Genomic DNA, 20,255 nt, shown 5'->3' on the forward strand with positions numbered 1-20,255 from the left:
AGCCAGATAGGGCTTGAATCCATAGGTTTGCTTGACGACAAGTTCCCAACAAAAAGGAGTTGGCCTTCCATGGCTGATTGCTGATTCAGTTTACAATACCATGGCGCCCCTGCTACCATCAATAAAATTGTCTTTAACTTTCATTTATTAACTAAACCTGATTTTGAATTAATTTTAGATAACTCAATTTTTACATTTTTTGCCCTCCAGTTTGAAAAAGGAAACGTTACTACCATAGCACAAACAACATATATGTGGAAAGGTTGCTCCCTTTCATTGCTGTCTCAATCACCCCCCCCCCCCGGCTCCGACTACCACACCCCAAATTATATACACGAAGAGTGCATTATTGAAAGTTTCTTTAAATATAGCTTTATCATGCAGCAAACCTGTGCTACTGCAAACTGAAAATTCAATTCAAAGATTCTCCCTCTTCACTTTCATTTCTCCTTCTCTATCCTTTGCCTCACCACCCCCCACCCCACCCCTGGTCCTTCCAACTACCATCCATAACTCCTGCCAATATTAAATTCAGTCACCTTATCATGCCCCCATAAAGTGTCAGTCAGTCAAGCACCACAATGTTTGTAGACCAAGAAATCAACAACCGAAACCCATTTTTAAAACTTTAAAGCCCCATCAAATAAAGATGCTGTTTTTTTCTTCTTTTTCTCTAAACAAGATAAACACACAAACACCAAATCCAAAATATATAAAATTCCAAATCCCATTTTGAATATTCTTCAAATTTTGTTTGCCAAGCCAGGTTAAAAAAGTGAGTGTTATTCTTTTTGGCCTTCCTTTGTTGCAATGCAAACACAGAGGTGTTTGCATTGCAACAAGGTGTAGTTTTCTATACTAAAAAACAAATAAAATCAAATAAAACTTAAATAAAAGATGATTACAGCACATGCAGGAGAAGAGTGAGAGCCCTCCCAAATACTACCAGCTTATGTATACGAAAGACCTTTTTCCGAAATCCTTTTTCCGACATCGTGGCAAATCGAGAGTTACTTTTCACCCCCGCTCCACCATCCACGCAGGAACCCACCCAGACCCCCCTGCGGGGACGATTTATTCTGTTCCAGTTTCTCATCCAAGGAGGGTAACTCTATATGGTTCAGAGCTATGTCAAAGAAGAGCGGTTTGCACGGTGACGGCTTAAAGTCCAGTGGAAATGTGGTGAAGTTGGGCTTGGCGGCCAGGTCCGGCTGGTTGGCGTTGTACCGGTCAAGCCATTCCGCCAGCGGTCGATTGTCCTTCAGACCGAGTTGCGCCATTCCTTTGCTGATGAAAGGTTCATTGGAATCTGAAAAATGAACGCAGAGAGGTTCTTGGTAAGCCATGGTTTTTTTTTTATGTATTCTTGGGTGGAGGGTATTTTCTATGGGTGAGGATAATCTGGAGGGTGGGGGAAGTCAACTCAATTAACTGTGAGAAATGTCATTGAATTAGGAACCACCTAAGGCCTATTCTCATCTTTGTAGTAAGTTTGTCACCTTGAGCTACGTGACAGTTCATAAGTAGGGGGGGGGGTATATTCGAGTGGAATTTGGGATTCAAATCCCTGAATAGAGAAAGTTTACAAAAACTTGTTAATTTGCAGTCATTTTTTGTTATTGCTGTCACAAACAGAAATGGATACCCACTTTCTATTATTTGTAGATGACAGAGACTGGTTCAATCGCAGTCTACAAGGCCAGATAAACTCTTTATATTTTGGCTTTCAATTTCTTTATTCTGACAAATTTCGATAGTACAAAAGACGGCAGTTTTGATCAGGCTTTTGATACTTCCTTGTGATCCCTGAACATCATACATTCAGCTACAAGCAAAAATAACTGTTGTCTGTCCTGTCCACCACAATAATCCTATTGTAATATTTTCAGACCCTAAGGGCTAATAGGTCTCTCCCCCCCCCCCCCCCCCCCCCCAAAAAAAAGGTGTGAAAAGGGGCGGTGCTGCTTCCAACCGAATGAATCTTTTCACTCATTGTTTAACCAAAGAGAAAAATTTGGGAAAGAAAACAACAGATTATTAATATAAAGGCCATATTTCTCTGAATCATTGTCTATGCTCTGATGGAATACATTTGTTCCAGTAGCAGGGTTCAATTCCAAGGTTCCAAATGGACACGGCAGTTTAATCTGCATTTTCCTGACGATCAGACCCAAAAGAGAACATCGATATGTCTCTCCACTGTTATCCCAAAGAAGAAACCTTTCAGAAACTCAAGGGTACTAAAGGATTTCTTCCTTTTAAATTAACCAGCGTCCTACACAAAATTAACAGGGTAGTAACATGATGGTCTCTGCCTGATTCCCCCTCCCCCCCCCACCCAATTTCTTTTCTTAAAGTTTTGGTATTCATCCTTTCATATATAGTCCATCTTGCATTTTGCCTTTTGAAAAACAAGAATCCTTAATCTTCATCCAAAGCAGCAAAAAGTTTCTTTCCAAACACAGTACATTGATTATTATTATTATTATATTATTATTAAGTACATACCTAGAATGGAGGCCGCCTGAGCAGAGTACTTCAAGTCGTTGATATCTTGCGCAAGAGTGTCCAATTCCTCTACCTATTGATTAAATGAAACCAAAATCTAATCATGATGTCTTTAGGGAGTTTAGAGTTTAGGGAGTTTTTAGGGAGTGTCACTACCCGACAAGCCCTATAGGGTTTTTTAATACACTTCCTTTCACAAGTTTTGTTTCTTATCTCCTTCTATGTCATATGTCATACTTATGTTAAAATAGAACAAAAATCAATAAATGAAATGAAATAAATGAAATTAGTTACCTTTTTTTTTTAATTTAAGTAAAAGTTTTGTCTTTGTTGTTGTTGATATCAAATCAAAAGGAGTTTAACCCCTGGTCGACCTGGCGAGAGGTCCTACGGGGGATAATAAGTTTGTTTTTATAGAATAGACATTTTTTTTTTTTTTCTTGGAAAGGTTGTCTATGTTCAGTCAGGGAATTGCTGGTAAATGAAGTCTTATATATTTACATTGGACAGGATAGCCATAATCATACCCGAGGTCAGAGTCAAAGAGTCACTTAGGGAGGGATTTCTAAAGGAGAGGAATTTTTTAAGTACTGAGAATTGTGGAGACGGAGTGGTTTCTATTGTTTGGGTAGGGAGTGGTTGTGGTTTCTATTGTTTGGTAACAATATAATCTGTATATATAAGTATACTTGGGCCTAGAACCATTTAGGAAAGGATTTTTTTAATGGAATGAGACTTTAAGTAGTAACAATTGTGAATACAGAAAGGGTTTGGTTTTGGGGTAGTGAGTTGTTGCGACTTTGTATTTCAGGGGGAGGTCTTCAATCAAAGGGTCGTTCTCGAGGTTGTTTTTGTATAACTTGGTGTTGAATTCTTCAAGTCGGGTGAAAGTAGATTTTGTGTTTCCTGCACGGAGAACGTACAAAGTAGCAATATAGGTAGGGATTTTGAGTGCGAGTCGATAAGCTGTGGTGTGGATTCTGTTTAAAATTTGTTTATTGGGATTAGAGATGGTAAGCAGGGAGATGCTCCCGTAACTGAGAATCATTTTTACTTTGGATTTATAGATTTGGATAATGGTTTTCGGAGGGAAGTTATATTTGTGTGAGAGGATTTGAATGGATTTAAGTTGGAACCAGCAGCATCCTGCAGTTCTGTTACAAAGTAGATTAAACGATAATTTGCTATCGAAAGTGGTACCAAGGAAGGTTGCATTAGGAGTAGCAGTGATTGAGGTGTTGAAAAGATTCATTTTGGCAATATGGTTATGGTATTTTGAGTTTATTATGGAGAAATTGGCTAGGTTAGATATTGAGGGATATATTTTTGTTCTCCACATCGAGCACCACTTTTCGAGATGTGTAATTGCTCTTTTAATATTTAGTTCCGTCATATAGATATTTTTACTGGTGCTCCAAATGGCTATGTCGTCAGTGTACTGACTATAGTTGCATTTAGATAGAGGGGGGATGTTCAAATCATTAACATATAGGGTGCAAGGGGAGGGGGCTGAAAACAGCGCCCTGTGGAGTACCTGCACCAAGTGGAAAAGGTTTTGATTGTTGGTTTTTGTAGCATATTTTGGCATTGCGCTCACTAAGGAAAGAGGAAAGAAGTCTGGTGTAATTGGAGGGGAGATTAAAGTTAAGTAGTTAAATTCTTATGCCGTTGTGCCAAGTTTTGTCGAACTCCTTTTTGGCATCAAGGAAGAGGGCAGTGGTATCATGTTTTTTTATGAAGCCGATGCGAATTTCTTTGGAAAGGTGGAAAGTTTGGTTTATTGTAGATTTGTGTGCCCGGAATTAGCCTGATTGATACGGGCAAAGTGATTAATTTGCTCAAGGTGGTTTCTGGTGCGGTTATCTATAATTCTTTCGAAAATCTTACCTAAGGCTGGTAGGAGACTAATTGGTTGATAGTTTTGAATTTTGGTGTGTCTTTACTTAGTTTCAGTATTAAAATCATTTTGGCGGATGTCCACAGGGTTGGGAAATGACCCAGTCTAAGGAGTTTGTTAAATAATGGGAAAATATGAGAGTTAATGAATATCGGCGGCCCACGGAGGGGAATCTTTTAGCATTAGGTCATTTATGTTGTCAAGACCAGGGGAGGAGGCATTTTTGCATATTCCGTGGCACTATACCAATCATTTATATCTATTTCTTTGAGTAGAGGGATGTTTTTGTTGAGACATCCTTAGAAGTTGGGGATAAAGCTGGTTGCATTACAGATAATTGTACGGTTTATTTTGTGTTGGAATCTGTTATCGTATGGAGGGCCATCTAAGATATTGAATATAGTTTTCAAGTATGATTCACTAAGCTTTATTTGGTCTTAAGTTTTTGTGATGAGGTTACCTACTTTATCTCTAAGGCATTCGTCTGTATTACCTGTGTTTGGGTTGTAATGGGTTTTCGATATTTCTTTAATTTTTCCAAAAGTGTTTTGGGTTTTTGTCATTAATGATTGAATCGCATTTGTTTTGGACTCGGTTTTGGTCGACCGCCGATATTTGTCTATTTATTTGTTTTTCAAGTTGGTTAATTTAGGTTTTTAGAGTTGGATCTGGGGAGATCATATAGGTTCTATGTAGTCGACGTCTGATTTATTTAGTGTAAGAATATTCCTATTTAGTTTTGGATTTCTGTTTTGTTTTTAAGGGGCAGTGTTTTTTGAAGGTATTAAAGATATGTTGGGCAATGCTGTCACAATATATGCCGATGTAATTTAGCTTGTTGTTGTGGTAATTGGCAATAGTGTTGTTTGTTATGATCCCTTTTTAAATGATGTCCAGTCTGCTTTATTGTAATTATACGTTAATTCGTTATTTTGGATGCGACTGAGGTTTATGTCTAGCTCAAAAAGGAGTGGAAAATGGTCACTGATTAGGTCATCTTCTAGGATTTGAATCGAATGAGTTTTAGTTGCAAGGTGGTTTGAGGTTATGGCGTAGTCAAGTAGTTCAGTATTATTGTTTATTGGGTTTATCCTAGTTTTGTTATTTTGGTTAATTATTGTTAAGTTGTGTTTATCACATATTTCTAAGAGGGATATGCCTTTTTCAGATATTTTGGTGCTACCAAAAATGATGTGGTGGGCATTTAAATCTCCTAGTAGTATTGTATTTTTATTAGAACTGTTTTTGATTGTGGATATGGGCTCATTTGGGGACTATAATAGCTAATAATGAGGTTTATTGTCTCTTTCGAGTACAATTTCAATTGTTTGGGTTTGTTTGGGAGGAGGGTGGCTTTGAGGTTGTTTTTTTCAGCAATAAGTACTCAAACCATATATCGAGAGATATCGTGTCTGAAAGTTTGGTAACCAGGGATGCTAAGGTGGGAATTTGTATTTAGTTTAAAGAAATGATATCCGGGGAGTGGTTGGCGAATATACTAAGTAGGAGGCTTAATTTTGGAAGGATACTGTTGATATTTAGGTGGAGGAACTTGACCGAAGGAGGGAGTGTGCTTGTCATGTAGGTGATTGAGGAGGGCTAAATATTGAAGGATGGTGGAGACGTTCCATAATTACAGTTTCTGGGATATTTAAGTTTAGGTGTTTTAGTGCTAACACGGTGGCGTAACTGGCAAGGTCGTCAGATTTAATATTAATGTTGGCTGTTTGGAAGGTGTATTGTACTAATTCAATTACAAAGGTTGGGATATTAAGTTTTTTTTCAGTGACGATTTTATTCGTTATTTCAATTTTAGGGGTAAAATTGGTTACATTCGCGTAGGTTCTTTGTTCTTGTTGTTTGTTATTAGCTTCAGTTTTAGCTTCTTTAAATTTTGGGCATCCTTTGTAAAGGGCGACATGAGTCCCTGAGCAATTGGCACATTTTGGGTTTTCTTTTGGTTTGGGACAGTCTTTAACTCTGTGGTTTTTGCCACATCTGAGACATCTGGTTTGATTTTTGCAAGTATGGGGGGTGTGTCCAAAGAGTTGACATTTGAAACATTGAGTGATTTGGGGGGGTTCGTGGTATTCTTCTGTTTTGTGTTTAGAGTATCCTAAGTAGAAACCTTGTTTGATTAGGGATTGTTGAGGCTCTTGTTCTTCAAACGTCATTTTTACTTTCCAAGCTGTATTGTTTGTGGCATGACTAATGAGTCTTTTAGCTTGTATTGGGGTGTATTCTTGGTCTTTGAGTTCTTGTTCAATATCTTTGATTTGAATTTCAGGGTTTATGCCACAGGCTACTACGGAGAAGTTTCTTTGTCATACTTTTTTGGGGATTCTTGGTTTGGGGTTGCCTAGTTAAGTCTTTTGATTCCATGGTTTCAGGAGGATATTTGCAGTTTTAGGGTCATGGGGGGTGATTAGGATGTTGTTACTACGAAGACGGTTTATATTTGAGATCATGGCATTTGGTTTTTCTTCATTGATTAGTTTAGCAAGTGTTTATTGGGTTTTTTGATAGTTCTGGTAAGATTCCTGATACAATGATTGTTTGAGCGGACTTTTTGGTGGTTGGTTTGGAGTTTGGAGATGGGTTTATTTCAACGTATATTGGACGTTGTCTTTTTCTGCTATTTTTGTACAGGGATCCAGTCATTAATGTCTATGTCAAAATCAGAGAGGTTTAGGTTTTCGACTAAGGGGGCGGTTATAGGTGGGTAAGGGGTTGTCATATTGGCAAAACAGCCCCTCCCTACGGGTTTTAAATGGCTTTTATACAATGAAATTGATCATAAACTTTACTTACTAGAAAGAATTAGTCTCCAGCCTAAGACGGCGGACGGAAAGAATAGGAACTCCTTTTGAAGAGACACACTATGAATCGAAAGTGTACTCTGCAGCGTTGTGTTGGTATCCAAGGAGGCGTACGTTTTGTAAATGGCGGGTAAGTCATAGAGTGAAGGATGATGGGGTGGCGCTATGTCAAAAAGCTAACTGTTGATCAATATAGTCCACAGAACCCTAAGGAAAGGAGAGGAATGCACAAGAAATAGCCAGTTTTCTTCAAAGTAAGTCTCGTACATTTAGCACAAAACATAAAAAACTAATTAGCAACTAATTCCAACAAAGTTTAGACTGTGATTGAAACTTTACTGGTGGAAACATAATTAAATATGTATTTTTATGAACCTTTCTTTCTTATGACTAACCTTGACTGTATATTGCAGCTTTCCAGCTTAGCTGGTGTTTTTCCTTCAAATGAGTTTTCTTGAGTCATCTTTGAGTTTTCTGATCTTGACAACAATCAACTGTCTTTTTAATTTACCACAACCCAGACCACACTAATTGGCAACTCTTTCCAACAATCTAAGGCAACAATCATCAATTTAAGACAACCAAATTACTAATTACAAAATGATTCCAACAAACTAAGGCACCGGGTCTCATTAATTTAGCACAAAACAGACCACACTAGTTAGCAAATCATATCAATAAACTAAGGCAAAACTTATAAATTTAATACAAACACACCACACTAACTACCAACAAATTATCACAGTACTCCTCTTCAATTTAGCACAAATAGACCACACTAATTAGCTACTCATTCCACCAAACTAAGGCACAATGTCTCTTTAATTTATCACGAAACAGACCACACCAAAGTACCGACTGGTTCCAACAGGCTAAGGCACCATGTCTCGAACATTTAGCACTGATCTTTACAAGCAACTGTTGAGAGGACAAGACTGATGTTCATGATACTGGCTTACAATGATGTTTCCCTTGAAACTTAATTTTTCTCCAATTTCTGTTAAATCACCTCCAGATAGCACTTCCAGATCTCTCTGTAGAGGACAAGCTTGAAGGATCTTCTCGTATTTGGTGGAGTTGAGATCTTTACCAAACAGAACGTTTCCTCTCACGGTATCATTTTGGATCCAAGCTTGTTGAGCAACATAGGCCAGAGATCTCTGATGAAAGGAGAGGAATACAAAACAAATTAGTCATTTTTCTTCAAAGTAACAGCAAAAGTAAAAAAGTCAAACCCTGTTAACAACCAAACTGTCAGCCGTGAGACAAAACATGTATACTCTTCTAGAGGGGCAATTTGTGAAAGAAATGAAATTTTATGGTCAGATCAAAGTTATTGGACACTGGTTTGAACAACTCTCAAAAAAGACCTCACTAAATACCAACTCGTTCCATCAAACTAGGTACAATGTCTTATTAATTTTAGACAACAAAAATACTTATTACAAATTCATTCCAACAAACTAAGGCAACAGGTTTCATTAATTTAGCACAAAACAGACCACACTAATTAGCAACTCATATCAATAAACTAAGGCAGAACTTATCAATTTAATACAAACACACCACACCAATTACTGACTGGTTCCAATAGGCTAAGGCTGAGGTCTTATACATTTAGCACAAAAATGTCTCCTACATTTCTAATTAAAAACTAATACCAATAAACTAAGGCACCATGTCTCAATAATTTAGCACAAAAACAGACTACATCTCATGCCAATAAACTAAGAAACCAATTAGGTTCATTTTGATGTTGTCATGGTTGCTTGGAATGAGTGGAATGTGTCACTCTGTTCAAACTATATCATGGAATTTGTTCAGCCTTTCTGTAAGAATAGTAGTTTAGCACACAAAAAACATCAAATACCAACTGGTTCCAACAGGCTAAGGCACCATGTCTCATACATTTAGCACAAAAACAAGAACACACCAAATACCCACTGGTTCCAACAGGCTAAGGCACCGTGTCTCGTACCTTTAGCACAAAAACTGACCACACCAAATACCAACTGGTTCCAACAGGCTAAGGCACCGTGTCTCGTACATTTAGCACAAAAACTGACCACACCAAATACCAACTAATTCCAACAGCCTAAGGCACCGTGTCTCATTCAATTAGCACAAAAACACACCACACCAATTACCGACTATTTTCAATAGGCTAAGGCACCGTGTCTCGTACATTTAGCACAAAAACAGACCACACCAAATACCGACTGGTTCCAACAGGCTAAGGCACCGTTTCTCGTACATTTAGCACAAAAACAGACCACACCAAATACCGACTGGTTCCAACAGGCTAAGGCACCGTGTCTCGTACATTTAGAAATGATCTTGACAACAATCAACTGTTGAGAGGACAAGACTGATGTTCATGATACTGGCTCACACTGATGTTTTCCTTGAATCTTACTTTTTCTCCAATTTCTATTAAATCACCTCCAGATAACACTTCCAGATCTCTCTGTAGAGGACAGGCTTGAAGGATCTTCTCGTATTTGGTGGAGTTTATGATCTTTCAACCACTTGTTCTAAACCTGATCCAGCTTCATTACAGACATCCAAGACTCACAATTTTCCTTCAATTTTCTTCATCTTCTTCTTTCACCTGAGACAGTATTGTAAAAGATAAGAAGATTTCATATATTGGAAAGCAGATAGACATTGCAACTAGACTCATTTTTATACACTCCCTTCCTCCCCTCCCTCCCCCTGACTACCTAAACAACCCTGACTGCTGCCTCATTGATATAACAATATATAAACAAATGTATATGATTGTGGTTTAATGGCAGAAATAAACGAAACAAATACCAGAGCTTAAATATTTCTGTGTTACTATAGTAAACTGTATACCCAAACGGAAGCATTACAGAATCTTCAATGTCTCAGACCTCCAGCAGGATGTTACAGTCACAGTTCATGGAGTCTCCTTGTGAATCAGTGTGGCCAATGCAATGCTGTAAAGACAAATATCAAAGCAATATGTACAGTATATATATACCTTTGGTGTGACATAAATTTAAGTATTTTTTTTAAAGTAGTTTTACATAAGATCATCTTCCTGTTTGCATATGCAGATACCTTTTTGATGAATGTTTACAAACATGAATAAACTGTACCTCTATTTGTTACTAAGTGCCTGTTTATTTTTAATACTTGCAATATGACTCTTTAATAAACCTTACTAGACATTGCTATCAAACCTATGGAGTACTTCGTAAAATGCCAAAACTTCCTTTGATGTATATTGTTCACTATAATGGTCAAGCTGATTGAAAGGAATGAATTCAACACAATTTGAGAACATTTCATCAGTCAAACAATTTGGAGAGCATGTACTAGTTTAAACAAACTTAGCAAGCACATTCATGAGGAACTGGAAAATTGAAAAATGTCTGAAATAAACATCATTCTTGAAACGAGAAACTTGACAAGTGAAATAAGGACCGACACTTAAGCTACAACAAGTACACTTAGCAAAGATGAAAACTGGCTTTTCAGCCAACACACAAGTACCAACAACATATTAGTATATTCATGGTAAACCATCATGTGCTTCCATGACTTCTAGCACCTGTGTAATAATATTCTATATCAACAAGGACAGAGATACTATATATTGTACTTATCTCTCAATACTCTTAATATGTGTTTACCATGAGTTGTGTTCCTCACAGCTTTCAATCAATGTTTTCAAATTGAAAACCAAATCAAAGACAATTACTCAACAATGAGAGGTCGACTTAGCAAAGTTTGAATTCGGTTTAATAATAATCAAAGTTTCAGTGAAACAGTTCTGCAGACCATAAAATCATGCCTTAGGCATCAAAGAAGGCTATGATCTGATAAAGATATGCCAAGAGTTGGACCAATACTGTTAAGCCTAGCTTCAGGTCAAAATTATGCTAGTTGATCAAATTAATACATGTATATCAATTTAGTTGCCTACGCTAGGTAACATCAGCTTTCATGGAGAGTTTTCTCCATACTTGAACCATCACTAACATCAATTAGACCACAGAGCTAGGCCTAATTGCTTGAGAATTTCATTTTACAAAGTACTGTTGCTTGTATAAGAAGCCTAGGATAGGCTAGTTAGTCCTCATCTCTATCTAGCCTTCGCTTTGGTAGGCTAGCCTAGGTTTCCCATTTTCATTTGGTGGTAGGCCTAGCCTGGGGCCATCTGTTCCCTCCCCTAACAACGTTATTTTCCTCCCACTTAAAAGTTGAACAACTTACATTAACATTTTCAGGGGAGTTAACTAAGGTTTTTCATGGGAGGCATATTGGCTAGGCTATGTGGAAAGAATAGATGTTGTAAGTGGAATAACTGTAAGAAAAGATTTAAAGGGAGAAAGGTAAAGTTAAGGGTGAAAAATAACACGGTTAAGGAAACTAACATACTATTTTCAAGGGAGGAGACTGTTGTTCTGTAGGCTCTGACTGCATATTCTTGTAGAGTAAGCTAAAGAAAGTTGTGATAGTATGAAAATAGAAAATGTGACCAGGTATCTTCCTTGTGTAACTGTTCAGTGATTGGAAGATAAAAAAGTGTTTGTGAATAGGCCGGATTGTTTGCATAGGATTGTATGCGAACATGGGGTAATATACATGCGTGGAATTCATAGTGGTATTGGGTCGTTTGCTTGTAATGGCATTCATTGTGGGAATGAAATAACATAGAAAATTTAGCCTATAGGTATGCCCTCCTTGGTTCCTCTCCTTGTTTTCCTATTTACCAGTTTCTTCAATTACTACAGGTACAAGTGTCTCTTGAAATATGTTCCTTTCTTTCACCAAACTCTCCTAAATCACAAGACACATTTACTACGTGCAGTTGCTTCACTACCTAAATTAATTCTTTCCACAGCCAAGCCGTCTTTCTTTCCTCCCCTGAAAAACATTGGTTTCAACCCCTAAAAATAATTTCAGGGAGGAAACTATTGTTTTTATTCTTGGAAGTTGGAGAAGAAACCAACGGACTTGCCTGTCATGATGGAAAAAAAAAAAGGAAAGAGAGCTTTCATCCTAAGCTAATTTGTCCGGCTGCGAGTTAGTTTCTTGTGGATGTGTTACTGTTATTGTTAAGTGCTAGATGGCATAGCCTAGGCTATGGTAGGCTACTCTGGTAGGAATTTAAAGACATTTAGGCCTACAGTAGGTACATGGGTTCCGCGTAAGCCGCGACAAAAGATCGCCGATCGTACTCAAAATAAAAGATTGCCGGATCCAGTCGAAGTGGTAAACTTACGAACTAATGTGCTGTTAGATGTGAGGTTTGAATTAATTTTTTATGCTTTGGTAAAAGAGTAAACTTTGACGAACTTTAAATAGTAAGTGCATGAATAGCGCGTAATGACCCGAGTTCCGCGTAAAAAAAATGGCGGTATATTTTTTAAGTTTTGCAATGAGTTATTTACCATTATGGTAAAGTTCATCCAATATTATGATGGCTTACCAAATTTACGGAAATTGGTGGACTTAAAATTAATGTCTAACTTATATAAGTTGCAATTTAGTACTAAAATCGTCAGAGAAGTTTAACAGCGTTTAGTGTGTATAGCTAAGCATACCAGTTTAGCGAAATATTAATGTGGCATATTGAATGCACTTGTCAGTTGTACGACCCACCCCCGGGACCTATACCAACATTGAAAATAGTGTCTCCTACAATTTTACATCAGATAATAATCATAATGTATTTCACGTTTGAGCCTAGTTTGCTACGGTTCTGCATGCCTCAAGTGATTTCTTTGAGTTTGAGGGTACCTTGAGACAAATTACCAGGAAAAGGGTGTGTCATTTGTGTGTCACTGTTTTATATTCAAAGTTAGCAAATTGTGTTTTACTTTCCAACAATTGTAAGTCTGTTCATATAACTGACAATGTGCATAAGTTTTGATGATGCCTTTTGACACTGCCTCTAGTGTAACGTTCATAGTAAGCTGTAAGTTTATTTAGATGGTATATAGGCCTAGGCCGGTAGATAGTTGTGTGAGTTTGATGTTTCATATTATCATGGTTTTGTGTTTAATTTCATGCAATTTTAAACACTATTTCTTTGTTTCAGATCAATTATTAGGCCAAATTAAAAAAATCATATTTAGTGTTACCACCCACTCCTTTTTTAGAGGCCGCCTGCTTTGTTTTTTAATGATAAAATTCTATGTCTTTTAAAAAAAATTGTAGACTCAGCATCACGATGTCTTTGCAGTAGAAATAGTCAATTGCTTTTTGACCAGCAAGCAGCACAAACAGGACAATAATAATGACAAGTGTCAGTCTAGGCCAAAAAACTGTGCAACAATTTCCTTCTGTGCTTGAACTTTTATTTGCTTTTTTTTCTTCAAATTTCAGTTTGTTGCAATATCATAACATTTGATTGCAGATAAAATTCCTTAACAAAAATAAATGATACCATTGACAGTGCTCACTGCTAACAAAATGAGGTATAAGCTTGCTGTATAATTAGACTTGAAAGGATCAGGAAATTAGGAACCAAACATAATTCAGTGGACAGGTTATGATTGCTAAACCAATCACAATGCAGGAAACCATTATAAGTATTTATGAATCATGGTTATCTTCCATTCCCCTCTCGCTTGGACTGCTGATATAACCCATTTGACTTTGGCGTCATAACCTGTCCACTGAAACAAATAAAAAAACTAAACAAATATAACCATACATTGTCCTTACTAAATGACAATGACAATGAAACTGTTTATTTCGAACACAAAAGATAAGTTCATTTTAAACAAGAATTCAATACATACATGTTATCAAATAATCATGGTATTATATCTATTTCAATGAAAACTACCAAAGATCTAATGTGTGGAAAAGGAGAAAAACTGAAGTGCAATACTTATAAATCGTTTTCCTCCAAATATATGTTGAAAAATATAGACAAAAGAATTAGTCAAGACAAGTTAACATACATAAAGCTACAAAAATAAAAATAAGAAAACAGAAAATTGAGGAAAAAAGAGAAAAGATTGAGGAAAAAAAGAAAATGAAGAAAGAAAAGATTGGGCATTTTTACTTTTTTTTTTTATACTATTTTACATTAATGGAGATAATCAATTTGAATACACCAGTATAGAAATCAATTAGTTATTACCAATTATTACCAATAACTAAATAAATTAGTTAATAGAAATCAAACGTAACATGGGCTTTTCTTTTACACATCAATCTATAACAATGGACAAAGCCAGTTTATTATGACACTTATTAAACTAACTACCCTGGCTAATTACAACTTTAGACAATTGATAATTTCATAGCATCACCACCCTTAACTTTTGGGAAAATATTTCTTACCTTGTTAATCACTTCCCCAATTTGAACTGGTTTGCCATATATTTTGTAAACACAGGGTATAACCACTCCACCCCCTTTCTCTGATGGGTGAGGCCAAGGTGGAAAGCTAGGAACAGGCTTTCCCGTTGCTACACATTTTATAGAGTAATTTTCATCAAGTAATTGCCGAAATACTGCAGCTAAGCCTCTTGGGACATGTCCAATGATGAGAGGGATTGGGGTTACTAAATCTTTCACATATAGTCCCTGTGAGGTCTTCTGTTCCAACACATTTCCCTCTGTGATGCTTGGCATCCAAACTAATATGGCATCTTTGTCATGTATATTTGCATATTCTGGTTGGAGAATCATCTCCAGGGCAAAAGGTGGAGCAATTTTATATTCATGGTAACCTTTGATTACACTGTCTTCTATCTGTACAATGATAGTTTTTTGTCCACCTGTAAGAAAATAAATGATGGATGATAGTTGGAATGTTGTTGTGCTTTCATCTTCCAAAGTACACAAATTGCCTCACCAGGCTTGCTATAAGCAACAATATATGGGATAGCTAGAATTCTATTGATGAGAATACCAGCTTAAATAATTCAACATTTTGCATATACCCAAGTTACAAACAATGAAACAAGAATTGAATTATCTTCTTTAACAATCTAAGATTCTATTTACAATTTGGACAACACCATTCCTTTTTTCTGAGCATTTTAGCAGTTACAAGTTCTTTTGGCATACATGACATATGATACCATTGGTTGCATGTGTCACATCCAACCCACCCAACCTTCACCTTTTCTTCATATTTTCCTCCACAGATAGGGCATCTAAACTCTTGAGATTTTTTTTTTTGAACAAGGTTTTCAATTCCCTTCTTTTCGAAATGCTTTTTCTTAGCCAAGAGTTCCTTTCTTGCTTTTGACCGGCATTTGCTGAGGAGATGTTCCTTCATTGTATCTATTGCTGTTGGACTTGTAACATCATATGGCAGCTCATTACATAGCCTGCGCCTAGCCTTCTTCTGTGGCTTAACCGAAGGAAGTTCTGTTGCCTTTGTTAAGTGTAGTGACACTGCTCTTTGTGCATCTGGGGTTGTTGGCATGTGTACTGTGGTTTCAGGTGATGCTTTGTTGGTTGTCACCTGGTCTGCACATTCTGTGTCAGTGGTTTCTTCTCTAAAAGTCAGGGAGGGCATGGTCATCTCATCAGTGACAGCAGCTCTGTTTACTGGAAAAATACCTGATGATAAGAAGCTCTTCCTGATTAGACCAGGCCTTTCCAAATCTTCCCAGATGTTGCCAATGATTCTACTAACATTTCTCTGTGTAATCGTCTCCCCAGGATTACGGGCCACCCATTTCCTCAGATAATCCCAGTAGGACCTTTTCATGTGTCCAAAGACACCAACATCTAGCGGCTGCAAAAAGTGTGTGGCATTAGGTAGAAACCGGTACAGATGTATGTTGCTTTCTTCTGCTGTTTGGAAGAGATCATAGGCAATATGCCCTTCATGTGAGTCCAACAGTAACACTAGTGGTCTTTCATTTCCAATGTTTTGGACAAACTGGTTTTGGAACCAGTATTGGAAAGATGTTTGTGTCATCCATCCTGACTCTGTAAAGTATGCCACACTCTTCGGAGGTGCACCTGCCAGGGGATCCCAAGAATTGGGTCTGGTTCCTTTGAATAGGAAATAGGGAGGGAGAAGCTTGCCATCTGCATTGGCACAAACACCCACTGTTATTTGTTTCTTACCCTCACCGGAAGTCATTTGTGGCAGTGCTCCTTTCATATGTCGAGATCCAAGGGCATACCTAGGTGGTTTGCCACTCAGTCCAAACCCTGTCTCATCAAAGTTGTAGATGAGCCCGGGCTTGTCTGAAAGGTTCAGGTCAGAAATGAAACAGTTGAAGTTTCTAAACCAGTCATCAACTGCCTGTTTGGTCACCTTGGCTCGTGCCTTGTTTAGCGTTTTTGTAGGCTTTAGTTGAATACTAGGATTCCTCTTCAGGAAACCTGTATACCAACCATTAGATGGCCTACCGCTTCGGAAAGGAGTGCTTCTTCCATCTTTTGTGATCAGCTCTTGGACTGTGTCCTTAAGCTGCTTAGGAGAAACAGGAAAACCTCTGTTTCCCATTGTGACAACCCAGCGTGCTAGATGTCGTTCCTCACCAAGAGTGAGATATGGTTTAGGTCCATTTCGTCTGTACCATTTTACATTTCCTATAGCTCTTCTTTGAATTTGATCGTAGTGTACTCCATTGGCACTGGCTGCTTCATGGATTGTGGAGTACTTTCCAGAAGACAGACCTTCCAGTGCGGTTCTGATACGTTCGATTCGAGGTGTAGGAAATTTACTTGGATCTTGGTCAATCATCCCCTCCCTCCGATAATTTCTGGTGAACAAAGCTAATTTCTTCTTTCTGTCAGTAAGCTGGCTTTCCTGGCTTTGAGGTTTGTTACAGACATGCCTTTTGTGATGATACCTCCTTTTTTCTCTAGTAGGAATGGACAAATCAATCTCTTTCCACTTACTTTTCTTGTTGGATGGCCCACCAGAGTCTTCATTCAATTTTCTTTTCTGTGGTCTGCAAATATAAATAGGCTATGGTATAAAATAAGAAGAGTGTAAATTTAATAAAAAGGAGTAACTTAATAGACTGGGATAATGTTTCTAGTAGTGTGCATTTGGCACATGAAGGTGCAGCAAGAAAGGCAAGTACCAACTTCAGTCAAGAGAATATCTCATCATTTTTAACTCCATTCTCGGTGAGGGTGTATAGGGCCACTGGGCATGGGGAACTGAATCCCTGGAATGATAGCCTCTCGTTTTAGAAGTATGATGTGCTACACCAAAGTGCCTTAAACTGTGATGTAGTCTGCACAGGTAGGTTGGTTGTACATGTGGGGTCAAATAGGTTAGTGATCTGTGTCCTGGGGAGGGTTCTCCTCCTTATTTTATATAATTAAGGGTGCAAATAGTTCCTAAATATTTTGTTAAGGAATTATCTATTTGTTTGAAAAAAGATGTAGGTACATATAGATTAACTGCTTTTGTTGCTGCACTTCAATTCTTTGGTAGGGGGGGGGGGGGTGCCCTGCATTGACCCTACCTAGATCTGTAGTAGTCAGGGGCTCAGGGCATGCCCCCTTCTCCCAATAATTAAGAAAAATCACCTCTGCCAGTCAGCATATATTTTATTGCTCTACAAAAAAATCATAATGGGGTGAAGCATTCTTTTAATAATAACTTAGTGAAATGAAGTAGTAAATTAAAAATAGGCTGACCTCATTTTTTTCTTTATGGAGATGTATGCACTTCTTAACCTTCAGGAAATGTTTTGTATGTACACCTGAAAAGTGAAATTAAACACATCGCTATCATTTTTATTCAGATTTTGAGATACAGTATAGGGATTCCATACTTGAACAGAACTTTAAACCTTTAGCCTCTTTTCTAAATGCTGAAAGGGGTGGCGCCAGGATTCTATTGTCGGTGACTTGAGCTCTCTGACGTTGTTTTCCGTAGCTCCTCGACTCGGGACTGATGTTTCTACTGGATACTTGACCAGGAAATCAAGGTCACATTTATCCATATCATAAAATGATCATAAAGATAAATACACGATAATCATTTGTTTGCCTAATTGCTCCATGACAAAAGTAAAATTTTCCCCGATGGGGGTGGGGGAGGGGGTGACCTTCCCGACAGGGGGATTAACCCCTCCCCTTTCTTTCGCCACTCCTGGGTGGTAGCAATCTGTTTGTCACCACTAGTCTGCAGCTATGCCAAAACATTGGCCTATCCATTGAGCCTAGGTTCTGTTTCAATACAGCATAGTTCTCTTCCTAGAATGTGACACATTATTCTAAAGGGTTAAAAAAGTACAATTCAATTGAAACATCAAACATTTGAAATTTCTGAAGGGACAATACCTGTGTTATTCAGAGCAATACCGCTTTCGAATTCCAGATCGTAGAACAAATTGTTGTTGTTGATAGTGGTTGCCAGGGGAATATGTTGAACAAAACAATTTCGCCGGAATAGACGGCGCCGACGAACAGGTGCAAATGTTGAATTGAGTTTCGTACAGGAAGTGACACAGTGAACAGTACAAGCAAGAATATACAGATAAATAAAAAATGTCTTCGAATATTTTACAAAATTAGGCTAATATATATGCGGTTGACCCTAAATATTTCTATTAGTAGCTCTGCGATTCAAGTTATTCAACCCTATAGAAATGGAATCATCCTAATCATTTGCATATGTACATGGCAGACAGTCACAACAAGTGCATGAAGTTTCCTGACCGTCTGTACATACCGCGCGCACACAGTTGCAGTACTCTACACTGCTCAATTGTGTATATATATGCACATCTTATTCATAGTACGAGGTAGTTTACGCGGAACTCGGGTCGAAGCAACGGGTTTTTTAAACAAAATATTTTTAAGTTAGTGATATCGATGGATTAAACACCCGTTAGAATGGAGGGAAAACACAACGAGCCTTCATATGATCGTATCAAATAGTTGCAACGATGGTGCTGATGAGATGTTTTACTATAGTGTGAAAATATGACATGTTTACAAAGATGCAAGTTACTGTTCAATATCGTTGATCGCACAAAAAAACCGTTTTGGATTTGATATATTTCTCATCACCGGAATTGTGCGTTACCACCAAACTTTTAGAAAAGTAGCATTATTGTTTGTGATTGATTTACCTAAAAAAGGTAAGAGTTTCTGTTTTGTATCTTCGGAGTTACAAGCAAAAGACGGCGATTCTTACGCGGAACTCATGCATACGCGGAACCCATGTACCTACTGTAGGCTAATTAAGTTAGGCCTAGCCTAACTGTACTAGCCTTAACCAGAAAGTAATTAGGCCCAACCAGCTAGGTCTAGTATTTTGTCGGAAGATATAAAGTGACCTACTTTACTTACGTTAATTGTCTAGTGAATAATCATATTAGGCCTAGATTAGCATTCCAACTAGTATAGACGCCAGTGCCTACGTGAGCTAGCCTATCGTTAGGCCTAAGCTATACTATTATATGATAGGCTAGCGTAATTTCTCACGCTCGCTGACTCAAACAATGTGAAGTACTAACTTGCTCCATAAAACTAATACACAACCTTCGAGCTGGCGAATATATCTGCCATTCACATTCTTTGGCAGTTACCCCCCCCCCCCCCCCATACAGAATAGGCTACAAATTACAATTACGTATGAATTGTTAGCCAACGGCTGCCAGGAAGCGAACTGCACGTACTGCTCGTGTAACCTTTCGTGAGCTTTATATACAGATCATAATTCGCGCTCCGTTGCTTAACCTTTGACCACGACCGTGTGCGTCTATGGCAAGCCATGTGGGACAAACACCGCATAATATATCAACGTATTAATTGAAAAAAAATAAACTAGCAATGACATGCTAGATGCATATCCATTTGAAATCATTACATTTACAACGAAACAATTCAAATGTTCTCATAACATAGGCCTAAGGTCATTAAACATGTTGCATGGTCAAGATAATTTATTGAGTTCGCTGCGAATCTCGTCACAAAAGTTGTTTTAATGACCTTGTTAAGCCTGAATTGGCTTTTTAGAGGACTTCCCTCCACATGTATATATCCAGTGGAAAATCAAATAAATCAAATCAAATCAAATATATCATTACTCGAATGGGTTG

At 37.7% G+C, this 20,255-nt stretch overlaps 2 protein-coding genes and 1 long non-coding RNA gene across 9 annotated transcripts in view; 1 reads left to right on the plus strand and 2 right to left on the minus strand.

Annotated features, from left to right (window-relative positions):
* LOC139979390 (gamma-adducin-like) overlaps positions 1 to 20,255 on the plus strand; it is a 481,086-nt gene that overhangs the window by 50,393 nt on the left and 410,438 nt on the right. The window lies entirely within an intron of this gene.
* LOC139979747 (uncharacterized) lies at positions 27 to 19,801 on the minus strand. 6 transcript variants are annotated; one of them, XR_011797316.1, is made up of 7 exons: positions 19,787 to 19,801; positions 10,084 to 10,187; positions 9,641 to 9,835; positions 8,234 to 8,384; positions 7,217 to 7,431; positions 2,509 to 2,581; positions 27 to 1,309 (listed from the first exon to the last, which is right to left on the minus strand). It is a non-coding gene; the product is annotated as an uncharacterized lncRNA (long non-coding RNA). The 6 variants fall into 6 exon arrangements; XR_011797313.1 differs by having other exon boundaries at positions 19,671 to 19,789; XR_011797314.1 differs by lacking the exon at positions 19,787 to 19,801 and adding an exon at positions 19,504 to 19,732.
* LOC139979745 (tigger transposable element-derived protein 2-like) lies at positions 14,922 to 19,394 on the minus strand. 2 transcript variants are annotated; one of them, XM_071990824.1, is made up of 3 exons: positions 18,490 to 19,394; positions 17,842 to 17,906; positions 14,922 to 17,141 (listed from the first exon to the last, which is right to left on the minus strand). In XM_071990824.1, the coding sequence occupies exons 2-3, from the start codon at positions 17,844 to 17,846 to the stop codon at positions 15,218 to 15,220; spliced, it is 1,929 nt and encodes a 642-aa protein (XP_071846925.1). In that variant the 5' UTR covers positions 17,847 to 17,906; positions 18,490 to 19,394; the 3' UTR covers positions 14,922 to 15,217. The 2 variants fall into 2 exon arrangements, with proteins under 2 accessions (XP_071846925.1, XP_071846924.1); XM_071990823.1 differs by having other exon boundaries at positions 17,842 to 19,394.

The sequence above is a fragment of the Apostichopus japonicus genome, chromosome 14 (genome assembly GCF_037975245.1).
Source record: "Apostichopus japonicus isolate 1M-3 chromosome 14, ASM3797524v1, whole genome shotgun sequence".
Classification (NCBI taxonomy): Eukaryota; Metazoa; Echinodermata; class Holothuroidea; order Aspidochirotida; family Stichopodidae; genus Apostichopus; species Apostichopus japonicus.